At 51.0% G+C, this 17,094-nt stretch overlaps 1 protein-coding gene across 1 annotated transcript; it reads right to left on the bottom strand.

Annotated features, from left to right (window-relative positions):
• Positions 1-4,806: 4,806 nt before the first annotated feature.
• On the bottom strand, positions 4,807-6,999 carry Mesp2 (mesoderm posterior bHLH transcription factor 2). Its single transcript, XM_038314263.1, has 2 exons — positions 6,163-6,999; positions 4,807-5,348 (listed from the first exon to the last, which is right to left on the bottom strand). Exons 1-2 carry the CDS (start codon positions 6,997-6,999, stop codon positions 5,079-5,081), a joined length of 1,107 nt encoding a protein of 368 aa, XP_038170191.1. The 3' UTR covers positions 4,807-5,078.
• Between the last annotated feature and the right edge of the window lie 10,095 nt (positions 7,000-17,094).

Raw genomic sequence — 17,094 nt, 5'->3', positions numbered from 1 at the left:
TCACTGCCTCTTCTGGTTTAAGACGACCCAAGAAGTCCTTTGTGCTTGAGAGGAAGAAGCTGGCTCTTGTGTGAGGACTGACCCCTCGTGGACTGATTGTCTCTGAGGCCCCGCCTGCTCCTGGGTGCTTTGTGGCACCTTCCTAGGGGTTGGGAATGGGACAGACATTATAAAAGGAGGCCGAGAGCAAGACACCTCTGAGGCTGTACTTCTGGCCTTGGAGATGAGATAGCTCAGACTCCCCCCCCCCCCCCCAGTGACTAATACACCTGCGGGCAGGGTTCAGCCGCTCACACGCCACTGCACGTGTGTGGAGGCCAGAGGACAGCTCTGTGGAGTGGGTTCCTTCCTTCCACCTTTACTTGGGGTCCTGGGATCAGACTTGAACCGCCAGGTTTACAAGGCCGCTGAGCCATCTCCCTTGTCCCCAACTCTTATTTGTATCTCCGTATCTGCGTGTCTCAGTCCTTGTGTGTGTGCAGAGGTGTGTGAAGGCCACAGGTGGTCTTCCTCTGTCACTATCCACCTATTTATTTATTACTTACTTTTTTAAAATTTTGTTTATTTAGTTTTTTTTTTTCTTTTGAGACTAGGTTTCTCTGTATAACAGCTCTTGCCATCCTGGGATTCCCTCGGTAGACCAGGCTCACAGAGATCTATCTGCCTGCCTCCATCCGCCACCTCTGCCTGGCGTACTTATTTATTTATTGTGAGACAGCGTCTCTCACTGAACCCAGAGCTCACCTATGAGCCCCGCAGACCCTCCTGTCTCCCCCTTGCAGAGCTGGGGTTCTGGGTTTGCACCGCTATGGCCAGCTTTATGCATGGGTGCTGCGATGCTGAACTTGGATCCTCATGTTTGTGAGGCAAGTGCTTGACTGACCTCGAGCCCCTGGTCTTGTAGCTTTAAGGAAAAGGAGACAGATGGAGAAGGCAGGCTTTTATTCTTTTGTTACTGTGGGATCCCAAGCAAGGAGTCAGTTCTTTTCAGCAAAAACAGTAACATAGCCCGGTTGTAGAACATGCTCTCACAACCTCAGCCCAACCAGGCCCTGCTGGATAGTCTGAAGGAAAAAGGTGACTGACAGCCACAGGGGACCTTGGGACATCAGTTATTACCCACAAACGTCACTTCCCAACAGGAATCCCTCTCAAAAATCAATCAATCAATTGATTATTTTGTAGCTCTGGATGACCTCCAGATATAGATAGACCAGGCTAACCTTGAACTCACAGAAACTGCCTGCCTCTGCTTCCTGAGAGCTGGAATTAAAGGCTCGAGGCATGAGACGTACCAGAGCTATTATGTTCTTGGCTGCTTTTGTGTGGGTGTGTGTACATGTATACCTGTGTGCACATGTGTATCCGCGTGTGTCTTGACCAGCAGTCTACATTGAGTGTCTGTCTTTCCGGGTTGTTCTCCACCTTATGAGGGCCTCTGAAGTCAGTCTTCAAGCCTGAGCAGCAGCAGGCACTATCAACTGAGCCATCTCTCTGGCTTTTTGGTGACTTTTTGACACAGGAGCAGGAGGGACAGGAGTTCAAGGTCATTCTTAGCAACACAGCAAGTACCACCATCCCTAGCCTCCTTTGGCTCCAAGCATCCCTCCTTCCCAAATGACAAGGGGGTAGTCGGGTACTGGGGTGGGAAAGCTCCCAACTTCTCTCCTTCTATCTGCATATCAAAGGGCAAGGAAGAGCAAGATCCTGCGGCCTGGCCTTGGTGAGGGGCTCTGACAGAGACTCCCTGGGCTGCCCTAGATTAAATGTCCGGACTCCTTCACTCTGCACCAACCCTTCCTGTCGCCAGTACCCAGCAGCCGTGGCTAGCACTTGACCTTCTGGCATTCAGCTGGGGGAGGGGTCAGTCTTACCGTTTCCAGTCCCTGTGGATATCACAGGGGAGAATTGGCTTATCTGAGAGCTGTCTACCAGCATCCCCTCTTTCTTAGCTGATGCTGAATGATCATAGACTATCTTAATCTGTGGGTTTTTTTTTTTTTGTTGTTGTTGTTTTTAATTTGACTTTTTCAGTACTGTGGACCAAACCTAAAGCACGCTAGGCGTGTGCTGCGCTGTGGAGCTCCATAACCACACTCATCTTAAATTTATAGATAGGGAGCCAAGGCCAGAGAGCTTAAGTCATGACTCTGGCGCAGGAGCTGACCTCTGACTCCATTGTCAAAGTTAGTGCTTTTTTTTTTTTTTTTTTTTTTTTTAATGAAGTGTTGAAAGGACCCAAGATCTCCCCTGGCCATTTCACCCCTATTCCCAGCCTCTATAATCTACTACCCAGGAAGGCTGAATTCCTCATTACGAACTCAGAACTCATGGGGTTTCACTTAATCTTGCCTCCTTTGAGATTCCCTCTTCAACTCTCTGCTCTCCCCAGCCAACTCAAACATTGACTGCTTCTACCTGCTAGTAGATCTTCATATCCTTTCCCAGAAGCCTATTAGGCTTGCTGAAGATGGCCCAAATCCAAGCGATGGGATTGATGGTCTAGAAACTGAAGAATAAAATGGTCCCCAAGCCCCTATACAAGCTTCATCTTTACATTTAGAATCGAGGGGTTGATTATGGGGTTCCCTATAATTTGCCTGATTTGTTAGGGAATAATTTTCACTGGCACTTAACAACAGGCTGAACAGGGTCCCCTTAGAACTGAGACTGAAGCTCCTTGTTGTGATTTAGATTTTGCATGTGCCCTCACAGGTCCATGCGTTGAAGGCTTGGCGCCCCGGAGGGTACTATTGGGAGGTGAGGCCTTGCAAGAGGACCTGAGGCTACCTCTCTTTGCTTCTAGGTTCCTGGAGTGAGTGTCCTGCTCTGCCCTGCATTCTTGCGATGACCTCTGTCTTTATGAGGTCGAAAGCAACTTGATCTAGACTAGAACCTCCAGAACTATGAACCAAGATTAATGTTCCCTTTTTTAATTTTTTGGTGGTTTTTTTTTTTTTTTTTTTTTTTTTTTTTGAGACAGGGTTTTTCTGTGTAATAGCCCTAGCTGTCCTGGAACTGGGTCTTTTTTTTTTTTTTTTTTTTTTTTTGGTTTTTCGAGACAGGGTTTCCCTGTAGTTTCTAGAGCCTGTCCTGGAACTAGCTTGTGTAGACCAGGCTGGCCTCAAACTCAGAGATCCGCCTGCCTCTGCCTCCGGAGTGCTGGGATTAAAGGCGTGTGCCACCATCGCCTGGCTGGAACTGGATCTTGTAGACAAGGCTGAACTTGAACTCACAGAGATCCACCTGCCTTTGCCTCCTGAGTGCTGGGATTAAAGGTGTGCACCACCACTGGCCGGCTAATGTTCCCTTTTAAATTTAATTACCGCTGGTGTTTTGTGATTGCGACAGGAAGCAAATGCAATCCCTGCCATCTAGTACCTCAGAGTGGGACTGAATTAAGATTAAATGGGGAGGAGGGACTAGGGAAATGGCTCAGTCAGTAAGAGATCATTAAGAACCTCTTCATGCCTGAGGATCCCCAGGACTCTTGTAAAAAGTTAGACGTGACAGGTTGTGTCTGTAGCCCCAGCTTTGTGAGGTAGAGACAAACTGAACCAGAGGTGGCCAGCCAGGCTAGCCCAAACAGGGAGCTTCTGGTTTAGTGAGAGACCCTGTCTCAAGGCTGTAAGGTGGAGAGTAACAGTAGAGGAAGAGACAACCTTGATCCTTGCTCTGGCCTCCTCATGGGGAGTGTGTGCACACCTACACATTCACATTCATACAACACACACATACACACACACACACACACACACACACACAGCATGATTGGTATCCTTATAAGAGATTATAATACAAATAAAAGGAGGAGAATACCTGGAGGCTAAAGGGAGAGGCCCCAGAAACAGCCAAGCCTGCCTACACCTTGGTCTTGGGTTTTCAGCCTCAAGAACTGACTTTAAGTCTCTGTCCTTCAAGACACCCAGTTGGTTTCTTTTGTCATGGAAGTCCACACAACTAGAACTGGGCCTACCCAGAAGGGGTCACTCAAAATCACTTGAAATACAACAACAAAAAAAAGTTTTTTGAGACACCTGGGTCTTTCTATGTAGTCCTAGCTCCCTAAGAACTCACTATGTAGACCAGGCTGGCTTTGAACTCACAGAGAACCACCTGCCTCTGCCTCCCAGGTGCTGGGATTAAAGGCGTGCGCCACTATCGCCCAGCCACCACATTTCTCATAGCTTTGGAAGAGCCCTACCTCACAGTATCTGGGCACCTAGTATCCTCACTGAGCCCTGTTGATCCATGCCTGCACACACACATCCTGAAGTCATCTATCAATGTAGGTCAGGAGCTCCTGGCCCTTGTATCCAGGCACTGCAAACACTGTCAAACTGACAAGCTCATGCCAATCTTGGCAGGCCTGGATTGCAGAAGGGGAGCAGTGGCAGGCTCATTCCCCTCAACAGAAATACTTCCTTTCAAAAACAAGTAAAATGTAAACTGATAAAAGAAAATCAGAAGCAAACAAATTTTTGTTGGTTTACTTTTTAATTATAAAACAAGCATATAAGATTCCGGTCAGCTGTCACCAGCAAGCAGAGCATGGTCATGCTCTATCATCCAGACCTAGGCCACCCCATTCTCAGAGCAGCTTAGACTTCACAGAGCTCCGAGCCATTAGAACAGCGGATCTCAACCGGGGGGGGGGGGGGGGGGGGGGGGCGGGGGGCGGGGGGCGGGGTCGCAGGGGTTGCCTAAAACCATCAGAAAATACAGGTATTCACATTGTGATTCATAACAGTAGCAAGAGTACAGTTGAGAAGTAGCAATGAAAACAATTTTACAGTTGGGGTCAGCATGGCACGAGGAACTGTGTTAAAGGGCTGCAGCATTAGAGAGGTTGAGAACCACTGGTCTAGAATACCTAGGAGTGAAGGGCACTGTCACAGACCCCTCCAGTCAGGGAAGGTACCTACTATCTGTCTGTTCCAGACAGGTTCCATGAAAGGCGTCACCTGGGAAAAGAGATTCTTGACTACAGAAAACTCAGAATGTCACAGAAGACACAGACGAAGGCACTTCCAACCAGCCCTGCCTCCACACCGACAGGGTGCAAGCAAGGCCATTTATTAGTAGAAGATATTCAGTGGGGTTCCCTCCAGGTCTTCCTGCCATAGTTCAGGACAGCTACTGAGCTGCAGGCCTGAGCCAGGGGTGGGGCTGGCCACAGGGAGCCGGCAGGCTGGACTGGAACCTTGGTCCTCAGAGCTGGAGAGAGCCTCTGCATGGTGGCCCCAGCAGCCCCACTGAGGTTGAGGCTGTAGTCTCTGGCACGAAGGGCGGGGCGGGAGGGGTGAGTTCCCCAGGGACAAGCAGGGTTCCGGAGACTCGGAAAGACTCTGCAAGAAAGACAAGAAGGGCTTATTCCCCGGCCACTGTTTGGAGATTTCAAACCTGGCTGTCCCCCCCCTACCTCCGCCCCAGAGTGCGGAGTGTGGCTGGTGGTGTCCGGATGGCCCCAACAGGGCAGTGGGGTGCAGAGGTCAAGAACACTGGTTCTGGAGACACACTGCCAACCTTCAATCCTAGCTCTGCTCCTCACTAACAATGAGAAGTCTCTTCATCTCAGTTTTCCCACCTGTAAAACGGGGTTGCTAAGGCTTCACAGGGCTGTATTGGCAGGGATGAATAATCAGACACAGGTAACGTACAAAGAATGGTGTCAGCAAACATTGAGCGCTCAGTAAAACTCAGTCATTAATAGAATCTTTTATGGGCCACAAACAAGGCTTTCACAAATGAATAGACCTCAAAGAAAACACAAAGGTCCCCAACGCCAGAAGAATCTATTCAGGAAGTGCTGCCCATACCCCCGGGGCTCAGTCCTGCCCTGAACTTAGAATTTCCTGGCATTGCAACCCCTCATCTTCCACCTTGGCCTCTGTGTAAATCCGAGGGCCATCCTCTCTTCCCCAGGCTGTGGAGACTGTTGTAGAGCAGTGATAGCCACTGTGGAGGTGGCTTTAACGTCCCAGGGACCCGTCTTCTCCTCTATAGCTGTCAATAAGGCTCTTTCCATCCTCCCCTTCACTAGAGAACCTGGGACCTCAAAAGTTGGAGACCCTGTACAGACTAGGGACCATCCAGCTACTCTATTTCCAACCGAAGCCTGGGGACCTCCCTGGAGAAAGCGGCAGGAGCCCTGGGACCTACCTGGTACACTTCAGTCAGCTCTGCGGAAGCAGTGGACGGTGGCCAGAGTCCAGTCTTGTTGCTAGGCTCTGGGGATGTCTGCACACCAGAATAGGCTTGGGGTGGTGTCCAGTGAGAGGTGTCAGGGACTCTTCCTAAGGACTGGTTCAAGGGTGACTGTATTTGGGGACAATAAGGAGGTGTCATCCAGGGATCCACGTTGGAGATCCTGTTCCCAAGGTTTTCAGGTGAAACTCGGGGTCCAGGACAAGCGGGAGGGGACACCCAGGACACCCCACTACTAATGGTTGATCCCAGGCAAGGGCCAAGCAACTGAGCCTGCGACGGGCCGCCGTCGGGGCACAGAAGGCATCGGTGAGAGGACGCGGTGTCTGCACTTCGTCGGCGCCTGCTCTGCAGACTGTCCTCGCTGAGGCCCAGCACGGCTGACAGGTGGCCAATGTAGCGGATGGTCAGTCGCAGCGTCTCGATCTTGGTCAGGCTCTGGCCAGCAGGCGCCACAGACGGCGGCAGGAAGCGGCGCAGTTCGTGCAGCGCGCGGGCGAGCGTGCGCATGCGCAGCTTCTCCCGCTCGCTGGCGCTCTGCCGCAGTCCTCCTGCCGGCGCGGGGCGCGCACGTCGGGGCGCCGTCGGGGCGGCCTGGGCTTTGCTCGAGCTGCGGGCCAGGCCCGCGGAGTGTGAGGGCCGGCGGGTAATGTAGCAGGGACACGATCCGGATGAGTCCGAGGATGAGGCCGGGGACGTGGAATCTGAGTGCTGGGTCCAGCCCCAGCTCTGGGAGAAGACCCAGCAGTGGTCGAGGCCCTGGAGGCAACGAGGAGGGGGTGACTGGGCCATGGCTGGTGTGACTCTGGGAAGCTGGACCGCTCAGCTCACCTCCCGGCCCTAACTTTTATCTGGACCAAAGGTGTGAGGTGGCCCCCTGCCAGGTTGCAGAGAGGTGTCAAAACCCACAGAGCCCAGGGAAGGTCTGGGCAGGGGGGGCCCTGGGAAAGCGGGCCCATTTGCGGAGGTGTGGATTCTGACCCCTCGAAGGCTCTAATTGAGGCCCCTGCTGCCGGAAAGTGTGGGAGGGACAATTCGCATCTGGATGGAGTTGCTAAGCTTCTCACTGAGCCCCCACCCGCACTCCGCCCAGCTACTGCAGCCCGAGTGCCCAGAAACCCACTGCCACTATGGATGGCCGGTCCACGGACTGCAGGGTATCTGGCTGTCCCTCTTGCGCCTCCTTGGCCCACTTGAGAAGCGGCCGCCCTTTATCATTAGCCTCTGATGAGCTATTCCTAGTAACGTTTACCCAGTGCTCCCAGGTACGCTGCTTGGGACTGGACCAGTGACAGGCCCAGTGGCAGGCAGGACATGTTAGGGGTTTCCTCGGGCCCCACATTAGCTAATTTGCTGAGTGACACTAAGAAAGTCATCTCGTTGACCTCAGCTCTCTCTACCCCCTAAAAATGGAACCCGGCAGCCTGGGGGGAAAAGAGTAGGAAGTGGAAGGAAGTGGGTACCCAAGCTAACTATGCCTTGTGTCACCTTGACGCCATCTAATGCCTCTGAACTCATGTTTCTAATGTTTCCTCTCTGTAGTGGATTGCTGCAGGGTGGCAGGGTGGCTTCTGGCCCTCGCTGGAATGGTCCTGAAGGCCTTACAATGGGTCTTCAGTGCACCTGCCACTTATAAAGAAGGGACTGACAGTCAGGTGTGGCGGCGTATGCTAGTAATTTAGCATTGGGGAGTCTGAGGCAGGAGGATGGGGGGATAGTGTGTGAGGTCAGCCTGTACAACTCTTGTCCGAGAGCATTTCTCTTCTGCAGATACTGTAACCGGGGCTCACAGCTATAATCCGGGCACTTGGGAGGCAGAGGCAAGAGGATCAGGAGTTCACGTCCATCCCTAGTTACATAGAAAGTTCGAGACCAGCCTGGTCTACAAGAGCTAGTTCCAGGATAGGCTTCAAAGCTACAGAGAAACCCTGTCTCGAAAAACCAAAAAAAAAAAAAAAAAAAAAACCGAAAACAAACGAAGCCCATGTGCGAGCATATCAAAGCATTTATGGGAGCTCTTTTGCTTTTATGCAGGGCCCTCAACCTGCCTGAGCTCGTCCTTCCGGTGGGTGAAACAGGAAAATGAGTAGGGCGTCTGCTCCCAGGACGGCTGTGAGAAACAACTGAGTTAACACAGCCTACGACGCACAGGCTCCCTCAGCGACAATTACAGTTTAAACAAGGCGCCCGTGTCCTGCATGACCTCCGGTAAGGGGCTAAATGAGAGCACCTGGGACGGTTGGGCCTTGGCCACGGAGGCTGAGCGGTTGCCGCTGGGCCTTGAACCAAGAGCATTGTTTGATGAGGGAGAGGGGATGTGGAGACCATGCCAGAAGGGGAAGGCCTGATGGTGGGATGACAGGGTGCTGCTGGGGCAGGGGTGTGAGGGCCAGCACACCTGGAATATAAATATATACATATAAATATAAATATATATGCATATATATATATGCATATATATATATATATATATGCATGTATCAGTGATCGGTCAAGGTCAGTGTAACCTGAGTACTTAAGAGGGGCTGGAGCGATGGCTCAGTGGTTGAGAGCATTTGTTCTTACAAAGGACCTGGGTTCGACTCCCAGCACCCACATAATGGCTTATGACCATCTGTGACCCCAAATCCGGAGGATCCAATGGGCACACATGGTGTACATACATGCACGTGGACAAAATATTCATGCAAACAAAGTAAATAAACAAAAAAAGCTTTAGTTCAAATAAATTTTAAAAGTTTCCAAGAACTGATTTAGCCGGCACAGCCTGGAGTCAATAATGGCCGTGTAAAAGTTACTCATTTTACAAGTTAACTTTTTATCACACAGGTTACATAGCCAAATACTTCATGGCGAGAGATGGAACCCTGACAGATTAAGCCACCCCTCCCCAAGGCCCTGTGACTTTCCAAACTGATAGCTCTAGGTGGTCATCCATGGTCTAGCGCAATCACGGCATCTCTGTGAACTCAGGTCTCCTTAGGAAGTACACAGTAAGTACACTAAGTTCCCTTGGAACTCCTGAGTTGAAAATACTCCTCCCCCTCAACGGTGTGGAGGGCGGGGCCTTTGGGAGGTGACAGGGCCCTCAAGGGCTCTGCTCTCCTGACTGAATTTGACTTTGTCGAAAAGTCTAGCTCTCTCTCCTTCTCACTCTGTTTTGACTTGGGATGGCTTCTGCCGTAGGATGCAGCCCTCACGGAGCTGTGCTCCGGAATGTCCCAGCCTCCAGAATGGAAAGACACGAGTTTCTTTTCCTTTTTTGAGACAGGGTCTCTATAATGCTGCTCTAGCTGTCCTGAAACTCACAAACTTGTACCTGCCTGTGACGGGACTAAAGGCATGTATTACCATATCCAGCCTTTTTGGGTTTTTTAAATTTGAGACGGTCTCCCTATGTTGAACCTCCTGGATTCGAGTTCTATTTTCTCTTTTATTTCCATCTCTTTTGTTTGTTTGTTTGTTTGTTTGTTTCGAGACAGGGTTTCTCTGTAGCTTTGGAGCCTGTCCTGGAACTAGCTCTTGTAGACCAGGCTGGCCTCAGACTCACAGAGATCCACCTGCCTCTGCCTCCTGAGTGCTGGGATTGAAGGCATGCGCCACCACTGCCCGGCTTTATTTCTATCTCTTGATTTATCTCGTTGCTTCATTTACTGGGAGATTCCCTGCATTTTAATTTCCATCTTTTGGGTCTGAGGATGAACTCAGTGGTTGACCTTTTCCCTGGATGTTCCAGAACCTGGGTTTCATCCCCAGTACTGCAAACTGAACAACAAAACCGACTCTTCCTTTCTCTGTCATGTTTTGAATTTTCTAAAAGCTAATTTAAAAAAAAATTTAAATGTTCTTCCCACTTCCCCCAGACCAGGTCTCACTGTGTAGATCAGGCTGGTCTTGAACACACAGAGATCTGTCTGTCTCTGCATCTGCCTCTGCCTTCCAAGTGCTGAGATTAGAGGTCTGTGTTACTGCATGGTTTTGCCCTTTTTATAATAATTGTCTCTGGCAGGAACTGACTGGGGCCCTGTGAGAACACACTGATCCTTCTAAGGACAACCCATCCACCTCCTGTGGGATACCATATCTTAAAAGTCCCCTCCATCTTCATGCATAGAGCCCAGGTTGGACTTAGACTTGGGACTGATTCTCCTGCCTCTGTCTCTCAAGTGTTGGAATTATAAGTTGATGCCAACAGATCAGTGTCTATACCACCTCTTATCATTGCCACACTGAGAATCAAAATTCTAACTTAGGGACCTGCAGGGATACACTCAAACCACATCCAGTAGGCCACAACAGTCCTGAAAGTCTTCATGATTGACTGACTGCACCCTTCTCAGTTTAAAACACCCTGATATGTTTTTTGGGGAGACAGGTTCTCAAGTCCATCTGTCTGTCCTCGAACTCAACGATCAACTCTCTTATATTCACCTCCCAAGCACTCGGATTACAAACACATGAAACCATGCCCAACTCTAATTTTTTTGGGGGGGAGGGAACAGCATCTTTTAGATCAAGCTGGCTACAGACTCATGGACATGCTCCTGCCTCAGCTTTCTGAGTGCTAGGATCACAAGTGTTAGCTATCACTCTTTTTCTCTTAGCTATTTGAAAATATACAATTAGCAACAATTACCTGCTACGAGATAGAGCATTAGATGTTAATTCTACCTACCCAGCTGTGGCTGTCTCCGTGGATATCTTCATCTGCATTTGCATCTCTGGAATTTTAGACTGTGGGACTGGGATGTAGCTCAGTAAAGCGCTGGCTAAGGCCCTAGGTCAGGTCCCAGAACCGCAAAAGCGGTCACTTGAAATCTCAGATAAACATTTCTCATGGTGTTTCTAATGCACGCCTCTCAAAACAAAAATCCCACCGTTTATTATTTATTTACTTGGCAGTGTTCTGCCTAGCCAGCTAGACATGCAGTTGTAGAATGCCGTGTGTAAACTGGCCTTATAATCTCCAGGAAGTTCTGAGTTTCTGAAGTTATTCTACCCCTCCTCCGATCTGTAGAGCCAGCCTAAGGGATTTCCTGTGAAGGAATTTGGTGAACTCCAAGAGTCTACCAGCAGCACAGGGCCCTGAACATGGTACATAATACTTTTCTCTTCTCTGGGCTAATTTGGCCCACTTCTATGGTGTGGGCTAGCTCCAGAGCCCAGGCCCTAGGGCTTCAGAGTATATTTCTAGAAGATATAAATTACCTCAGCCAGACTCGTGAATCATAGGGCACACTCTGTGCCAGCCTTATTTGTGCAGGGGTAGATGAATGTCGATCCTTCACCAGCTCTATTTGGTACAAAAAGACCGTGTGGGTCAGTGGTTACTGCTTTGGGCTATAGCATGGGGGCTGGCTTAGGGCCCCAGTTACACCCCTTTCCAACTGGTAGGTTTTGGGTGATTTATTCAACTTTAGTTTTTTTGTTTGTTTGTTTCTTTGAGACAGGATTTTTCTGCTTCCCAAGTGCTGGGATGAAAGGCTTTTCACTACCATGTCTGGCTCTACTTTTGTTTCTTTCCTTCTATGACTCTGGTTTCAAGATAACCGTTGGGGGAAAATAACATGGCATGGAACACATAGCTGATGTACCTCTTCCAGGACATTCAGGGGCAGCAGATGAGTCAAGGGGTAGACTGGACCATGAGGACTCCAGTCTCCTCTGTGTCAGCCCTGGCAGAAGGAAACGTTCTGGTCTCTGGAACACTCAGCACTGGCCTTGGTCCACACTCCTGTCCCCTTCATGTCCGTCCTCAGCACACACATTGTCCTGTGGTCCCCTGGGCAACACGCAGATCTGAAGGTGCTAGCCAGACAGAAAAGACCAGAAATGGAGCCTCAGGGGCCAGGTGGTGGTGGCACACACCTTTAATCCCAGCACTCAAGAGGCAGAGGCAGATGAATCCCTGTGGTCTACAAGAGCTAGTTCCACAACAGCAAGGACTGTTACACAGAGAAACCCTGTCTCGAAAAATAAAAACAAAAAAAAACAAGACAGAAAGAAAGAAAGAAAGAAAGAAAGAAAGAAAGAAAGAAAGAGAGAAAGAGAGAAAGAGGAAAGAAAGAAAGAAAGAAAGAAAGAAAGAAAGAAAGAAAGAAAGAAAGGAAGGAAATGGAGACTCAGAACTATTTCCTGTTGGGTGCAGGGTTCTCACTCAGGTATTGGAACTATCTGCTGTTTCCTGGATGCCCTGAGTCCTGGAGCCCTCAAGCGTGTTGTTCAACATAGGTGTGCCTGAACCTGGTATTTCCCACGTGGTAATCTGCCCTAGGCCTGAGCCTTGCCCTCCAGTCTTCTCTTCCTGAGTCCCTCTGGTTATCTTCCCTGCTGTATGCTGTGGCTAAGAAGGTTGGGGCCTGGGCCTCAGTGTCCTGGCTGCACAGGCTCCCCTCTTCCTGTGAGGGGAGGAGGAAGAGGCTAGATCAGGCCAACAGAATCAGCAGAATGTTCATGGTCTTCAGGAGTGTAGCAGACGCTGCTCATTACCCACACGGCCTCTGCTTTAACCTGCTTTCTGTGTCCTTACTAATGGGATCTGTGATGCCGTGGCTGTTGGTAAGGCCTGGTATAGCCTGGTTTCTCCCACGCATAGGAAGACCAACAAGATGTCAGTGGTTTCCTTTGGCTCAGTCTTCTGGGAGAACTTAAAAATAATCAAACAAACAAAAACCAGGGGGTCTTACTATGTTACCTCAACTGGACTCAAACCTGTGATTCTCCTGCCTCAGCTCCTGCCTAGCTTGTGTTGGGAAAATGCCCCAAGACTCGGCGGTACCATCCTGTGCATATCCCCCAGTGCTCCTGCCTTTTTGTTTTCCACCTGAAAATTCTGCAACGGCTGGAACCTGAGCTAACCAGATTATTCCAAGGCAATCTAAAGGGCAGAAACCACGCACCGCACCCAGGATGGGTGAGCTGAAAGAAACCCCATCCCTGAGGACAACGTGGAGTGCCGTGCTGCCTCGAGACTGCTCACCCCTGAATTTCCTTAATGTGAAAGAAAACAAACCACTATGTTAAGCTGACATTTCAAGTGTGTGCTTGGCTTTCCTCATCGGCAGAGGGCCCGAGTCAGTGGGTGCAGCTTGGGCAAGTGGATTCATATCAGAGTCAGTGTTCTGGAAGATGCTGGGGCATGTTCACCCGTAACAGGTCTCTAGTGATATATATATATATATATATATATACCTGTGATATATTGATATATATATATATATAGAGAGAGAGACACCTGTGATATATTGATATATATATATATATATATATATATAGAGACACCTGTGATATATAGATAGATAGATAGATAGATAGATAGATAGATAGATAGATATGGATATAGATATAGGTATAGGTATAGATATAGATATATATCTACCACAGGCTCTACAGCCCAGGCACGCAGAGTTCCTGATCTTGAGTGGTGATATGACTTGATCTAATTTAGAGTGACCCATAGGGTGGGAAATGATGGCTATCAGCCAGGATCCAAAGCCATCACGATAGGCTGGCCTGTGCCTCCCTTAGCCACAATTAGATGGGATGCACAGAACCACGTGAGCCCTTGTGAGAGTTCTGGTTCGGGAGGCATCGGCTGAGAGGCAAGCAGCACCTGTGGAGAGGTGATGCTGGATGCCTTCCAGGTGCCAAGGGCACGGAAGCAAATCCCGAGCTGTGCCGGAATTGCCAAGAAGGACGCTGGAGTTCTGATGCCAGCCCGGGTTGAAGGCTAGCCTGAGCTACAAAGTAAAGGCCTATCTTAGAAACCAAACCAACCTCAGAGGAGGGGCTACGGAGATGACTCTGTGGCTAAGAGCGTGAGCTGCTCTCCCAGGGGACTGGCATTCAGTTCCAGCCCCTACATGGTGCCTCACAACCATGTGTAAGCTCAGTTTTGATGGTTCTGAGCCACCAGGTGGATGCTGGGAACTGAGCCACGGACCTCTGCAAGAGCAGTAAGTGCTGTTAACCACTGAGCCAATGCTCCAGTCCAGCCGCTGGCCAAGAGCTGCCTTATGAAAGATGAAGTGGCCTGACCCCTGAAGGCCATAGTGACAGGTGCCTACAAGAGCTAGGCAGGTGACTGTCACAGAGTAGACTAGTGGCTCCGGAGCCTGTGAGATTGCTCCCGAGGCCCAGAACTGGAGAGAGGACTCTGGGGAGTGCCAAGTGGGAGTGTGCCAGGGGAGGGAGTTTACCTGACACTGCCCTGCCCTGCCCTGCCCTGACTGTGTGCCTGGGGTCCATGGCCCTGCTGAACCTGCTGTCAGGGCTGGGACTCTAAGACCACCGTCACTTTTGCCCTTCAGCTTGGGTGAGGTTGAGACTGCGTGGCAGGGGACCTAGGTCATAGCTGTAGGTGATGGCCAGCCAGCCAGACCAGACCAGACTAGAAATGGAAGCTCAGACTACTTCCTGTTGAGGTGGGGTTCTGACCCATGTACCCACACTATCCACTGCTTTTCTTAAACCCCTCAGCCCTCAAGCGTCCCCCTGAACACAGATGTGCCTAAGCCAGGTTTTATTGTGCTAGAATCTGCCCCAGGTGCCCACAAGCAACTGAGGCCTGTCTTGTCCTCTGCTAGTCTTGCTTTTGTGAATCCCCCAGTCATCTACCCTGGCGTGTGCTGTGTGCTGTGTGCTATGTTACTTGCCTCAGACAGCAGGGAGACTTGGCTCCAGCCCACCACCCTGTGCGCCTTTCAACACTGCCTCGCATGCCAGGTGTCCTGAATCACCTGGATGCACTTCCAATTCTGGCTCTTTGGAGGAGTGTGTTGGGGTAGCATGTGCACACACGTGAACACTCGCATGCCCGTGTATGTGCTTGCATGTGTGTGTGTGTGTGTGTGTGTGAGGGGGATGGTGGTGGTGAGGTGTCTGGTCCAACCTGTCCTTGATGGCTGTACATAGTTAGGAGCAGATCCAGGAAGCTGAAGCCATATTAAGGCTGGCCTGTGACTATAAGTCTGGCTTCTCCGCCTCCTCCCATGAGTCTCCTGCCCCAGGGTGTCAGGCTGTGGGAAAAGGGAGGGCAGGAGGGCACAGCACGAGCAGGTGGGCAGGGGCTGCAGGGCTGGGTGGTATTCTCATTACTGGCAAGTGGAGAGGGCCAGCCTGGGCTCCCCATGGGCCAGGCCACTGGCGGCCTTCACACCTTCTGGCTGCCTGTTGACACGAAAGGCTGCCTCCCTTGGGGCAGAAGGTGTTAACTTGGGAACTGGAGTGTGCTCGGGCCTCCAAAACAGGCGGCAGAGGCTTCTCAACACCCCAGAGAATCCTTGGGGCAGGAGCCAGAGGAAAGGCAGGGCTGTGTCTTTGGACCAGAGATGGAAGGTGTCCCCTGGCTCTGAGTCAGCCTCTTCTGGTCCTGGGATGCTGTGTTTGATGCTGGGCACCACCAGTGTCGTAGGGAGCCCCAGAAACTGACAGCCACCAGAGCAAGACCACAGAGACGCCCCAGGGTCTGGGTGTCTCCTGCCAGGATTTAGAAGAGCCATCCTAAGCACTTTTGAGTTCAAATCCCATGGCTCATCCCACAGTGTCGTTCTTGCCCACAGAGGTGCTATCTCTCATGGAAGGCCTCTTGAGCCAGATTCTAACCCAGTGGCACCTAGCTATTTATAACACTAGGCAGGGCTAAGGGACAAGTGGTCAGCTCTGAGTCTGAGGGGGACCTGATATGCAGGGGGCCTGGAAATCAGGAAGGCAGTCAGGGCCCAGCTCCATGGTAAAAGACGACCTGAAATGGTCGATTTTCTGCGAGGAGAGGGGTTGCGGACAGAATAAAAAGTACAAAACAGAGCTGGAAGTCTGGGCCTGGGTGGGGAGGGCCAGGGGTGCTGGAACCCCCGGACAGATTGGGGAGAGGCGGGACGTGGTGTGGTCAAGCTGGGTGGAGCGCTTGATCTTAGGAAGGCAGTGGACCCACGGGATTTTTTTTTTTTTTGGAGGGGGAATTGGAAGGGAAAGAAGACGCTGTGATTACAGCAGACAGAAACTGGCTGGAGCTGGAACAGGGCAGGGTCCAGTGAGTCTGGGCCAGGATCAGGGCGGCGTGTGTGTGGAAGGGTGTGAATGAGAATGTGCCGGGTAGGCAGGGAGGGGCTGGGGTCACAGGCCTTGAGGGAGCTGGGGTCACAGGCCTTGAAGGGACTGGGGTCACAGGCCTTGAGGAGCTGAGGTCACAGGCCTTGAAGGAGCTGAGGTCACAGGCCTTGAAGGGACTGGGGTCACAGGCCTTGAGGAGCTGAGGTCACAGGCCTTGAGGAGCTGAGGTTACAGGCCTTGAAGGAGCTGGGGTCACAGGCCTTGAAGGAGCTGGGGTCACAGGCCTTGAAGGAGCTGGGGTCACAGGCCTTGAAGGGATTGGGGTCACAGGCCTTGAAGGAACTGTCCCACAGCCAGGGATCGGAGCCCACCCTCTTCTTTCCTCTGCCCAGAAGGCTAAACCAGGCAGGGCAACAAGGCCTACTGGAGGCAGCTCCTACCCAGGGTCAGCAGAGTCCTGGTTTGAGTCTCAGCCTCTGTGAAATGGGAGATGGAGCATGCACTAGGCACCTGCCAGTGTTGCAATGGGGATGGAGGGATGAGGATGATGGTGGGGTTCCACTCAGCTGGACAGCAGGGGCTACAGTGTCTGCCCTTTCTTTCTCCTCTCCCATCTTCTCCCTTTCCCTTCCCTTTTTTCTTTCTTCTACCAAAGTGATACACAGACCTTACAGAGCAGTAAGAAAGCACTGGGGAAAATAAGCGCCCGATTTCTATCCACCCGGAAGGAAGCTCTGCCTTGCACACCCTGTCTCAATTCTAAGTCTCAGCTACAGGATTAAAGGTATGTGCTACCATGCCTGACTGGGGGGTGTGTGTGTGTGTGTGTGTGTGTGT

This window comes from Arvicola amphibius, chromosome 12 (genome assembly GCF_903992535.2).
Source record: "Arvicola amphibius chromosome 12, mArvAmp1.2, whole genome shotgun sequence".
Classification (NCBI taxonomy): Eukaryota; Metazoa; Chordata; class Mammalia; order Rodentia; family Cricetidae; genus Arvicola; species Arvicola amphibius.
The sequence above is the reverse complement of the archived record's forward strand: the minus strand, read 5'-3'. Positions and strand labels throughout refer to the sequence as shown.

Bases quoted from the DNA above. Each gene is read 5' to 3' on its own strand.
- Mesp2 (XM_038314263.1), bottom strand. From the start codon at position 6,999: ATGGCCCAGTCACCCCCTCCTCGTTGCCTCCAGGGCCTCGACCACTGC. The intron at 5,349-6,162 runs GTAGGTCCCAGG...TCTTTCTTGCAG, and splicing joins AGCTGACTGAAGTGTACCAG to AGTCTTTCCGAGTCTCCGGA.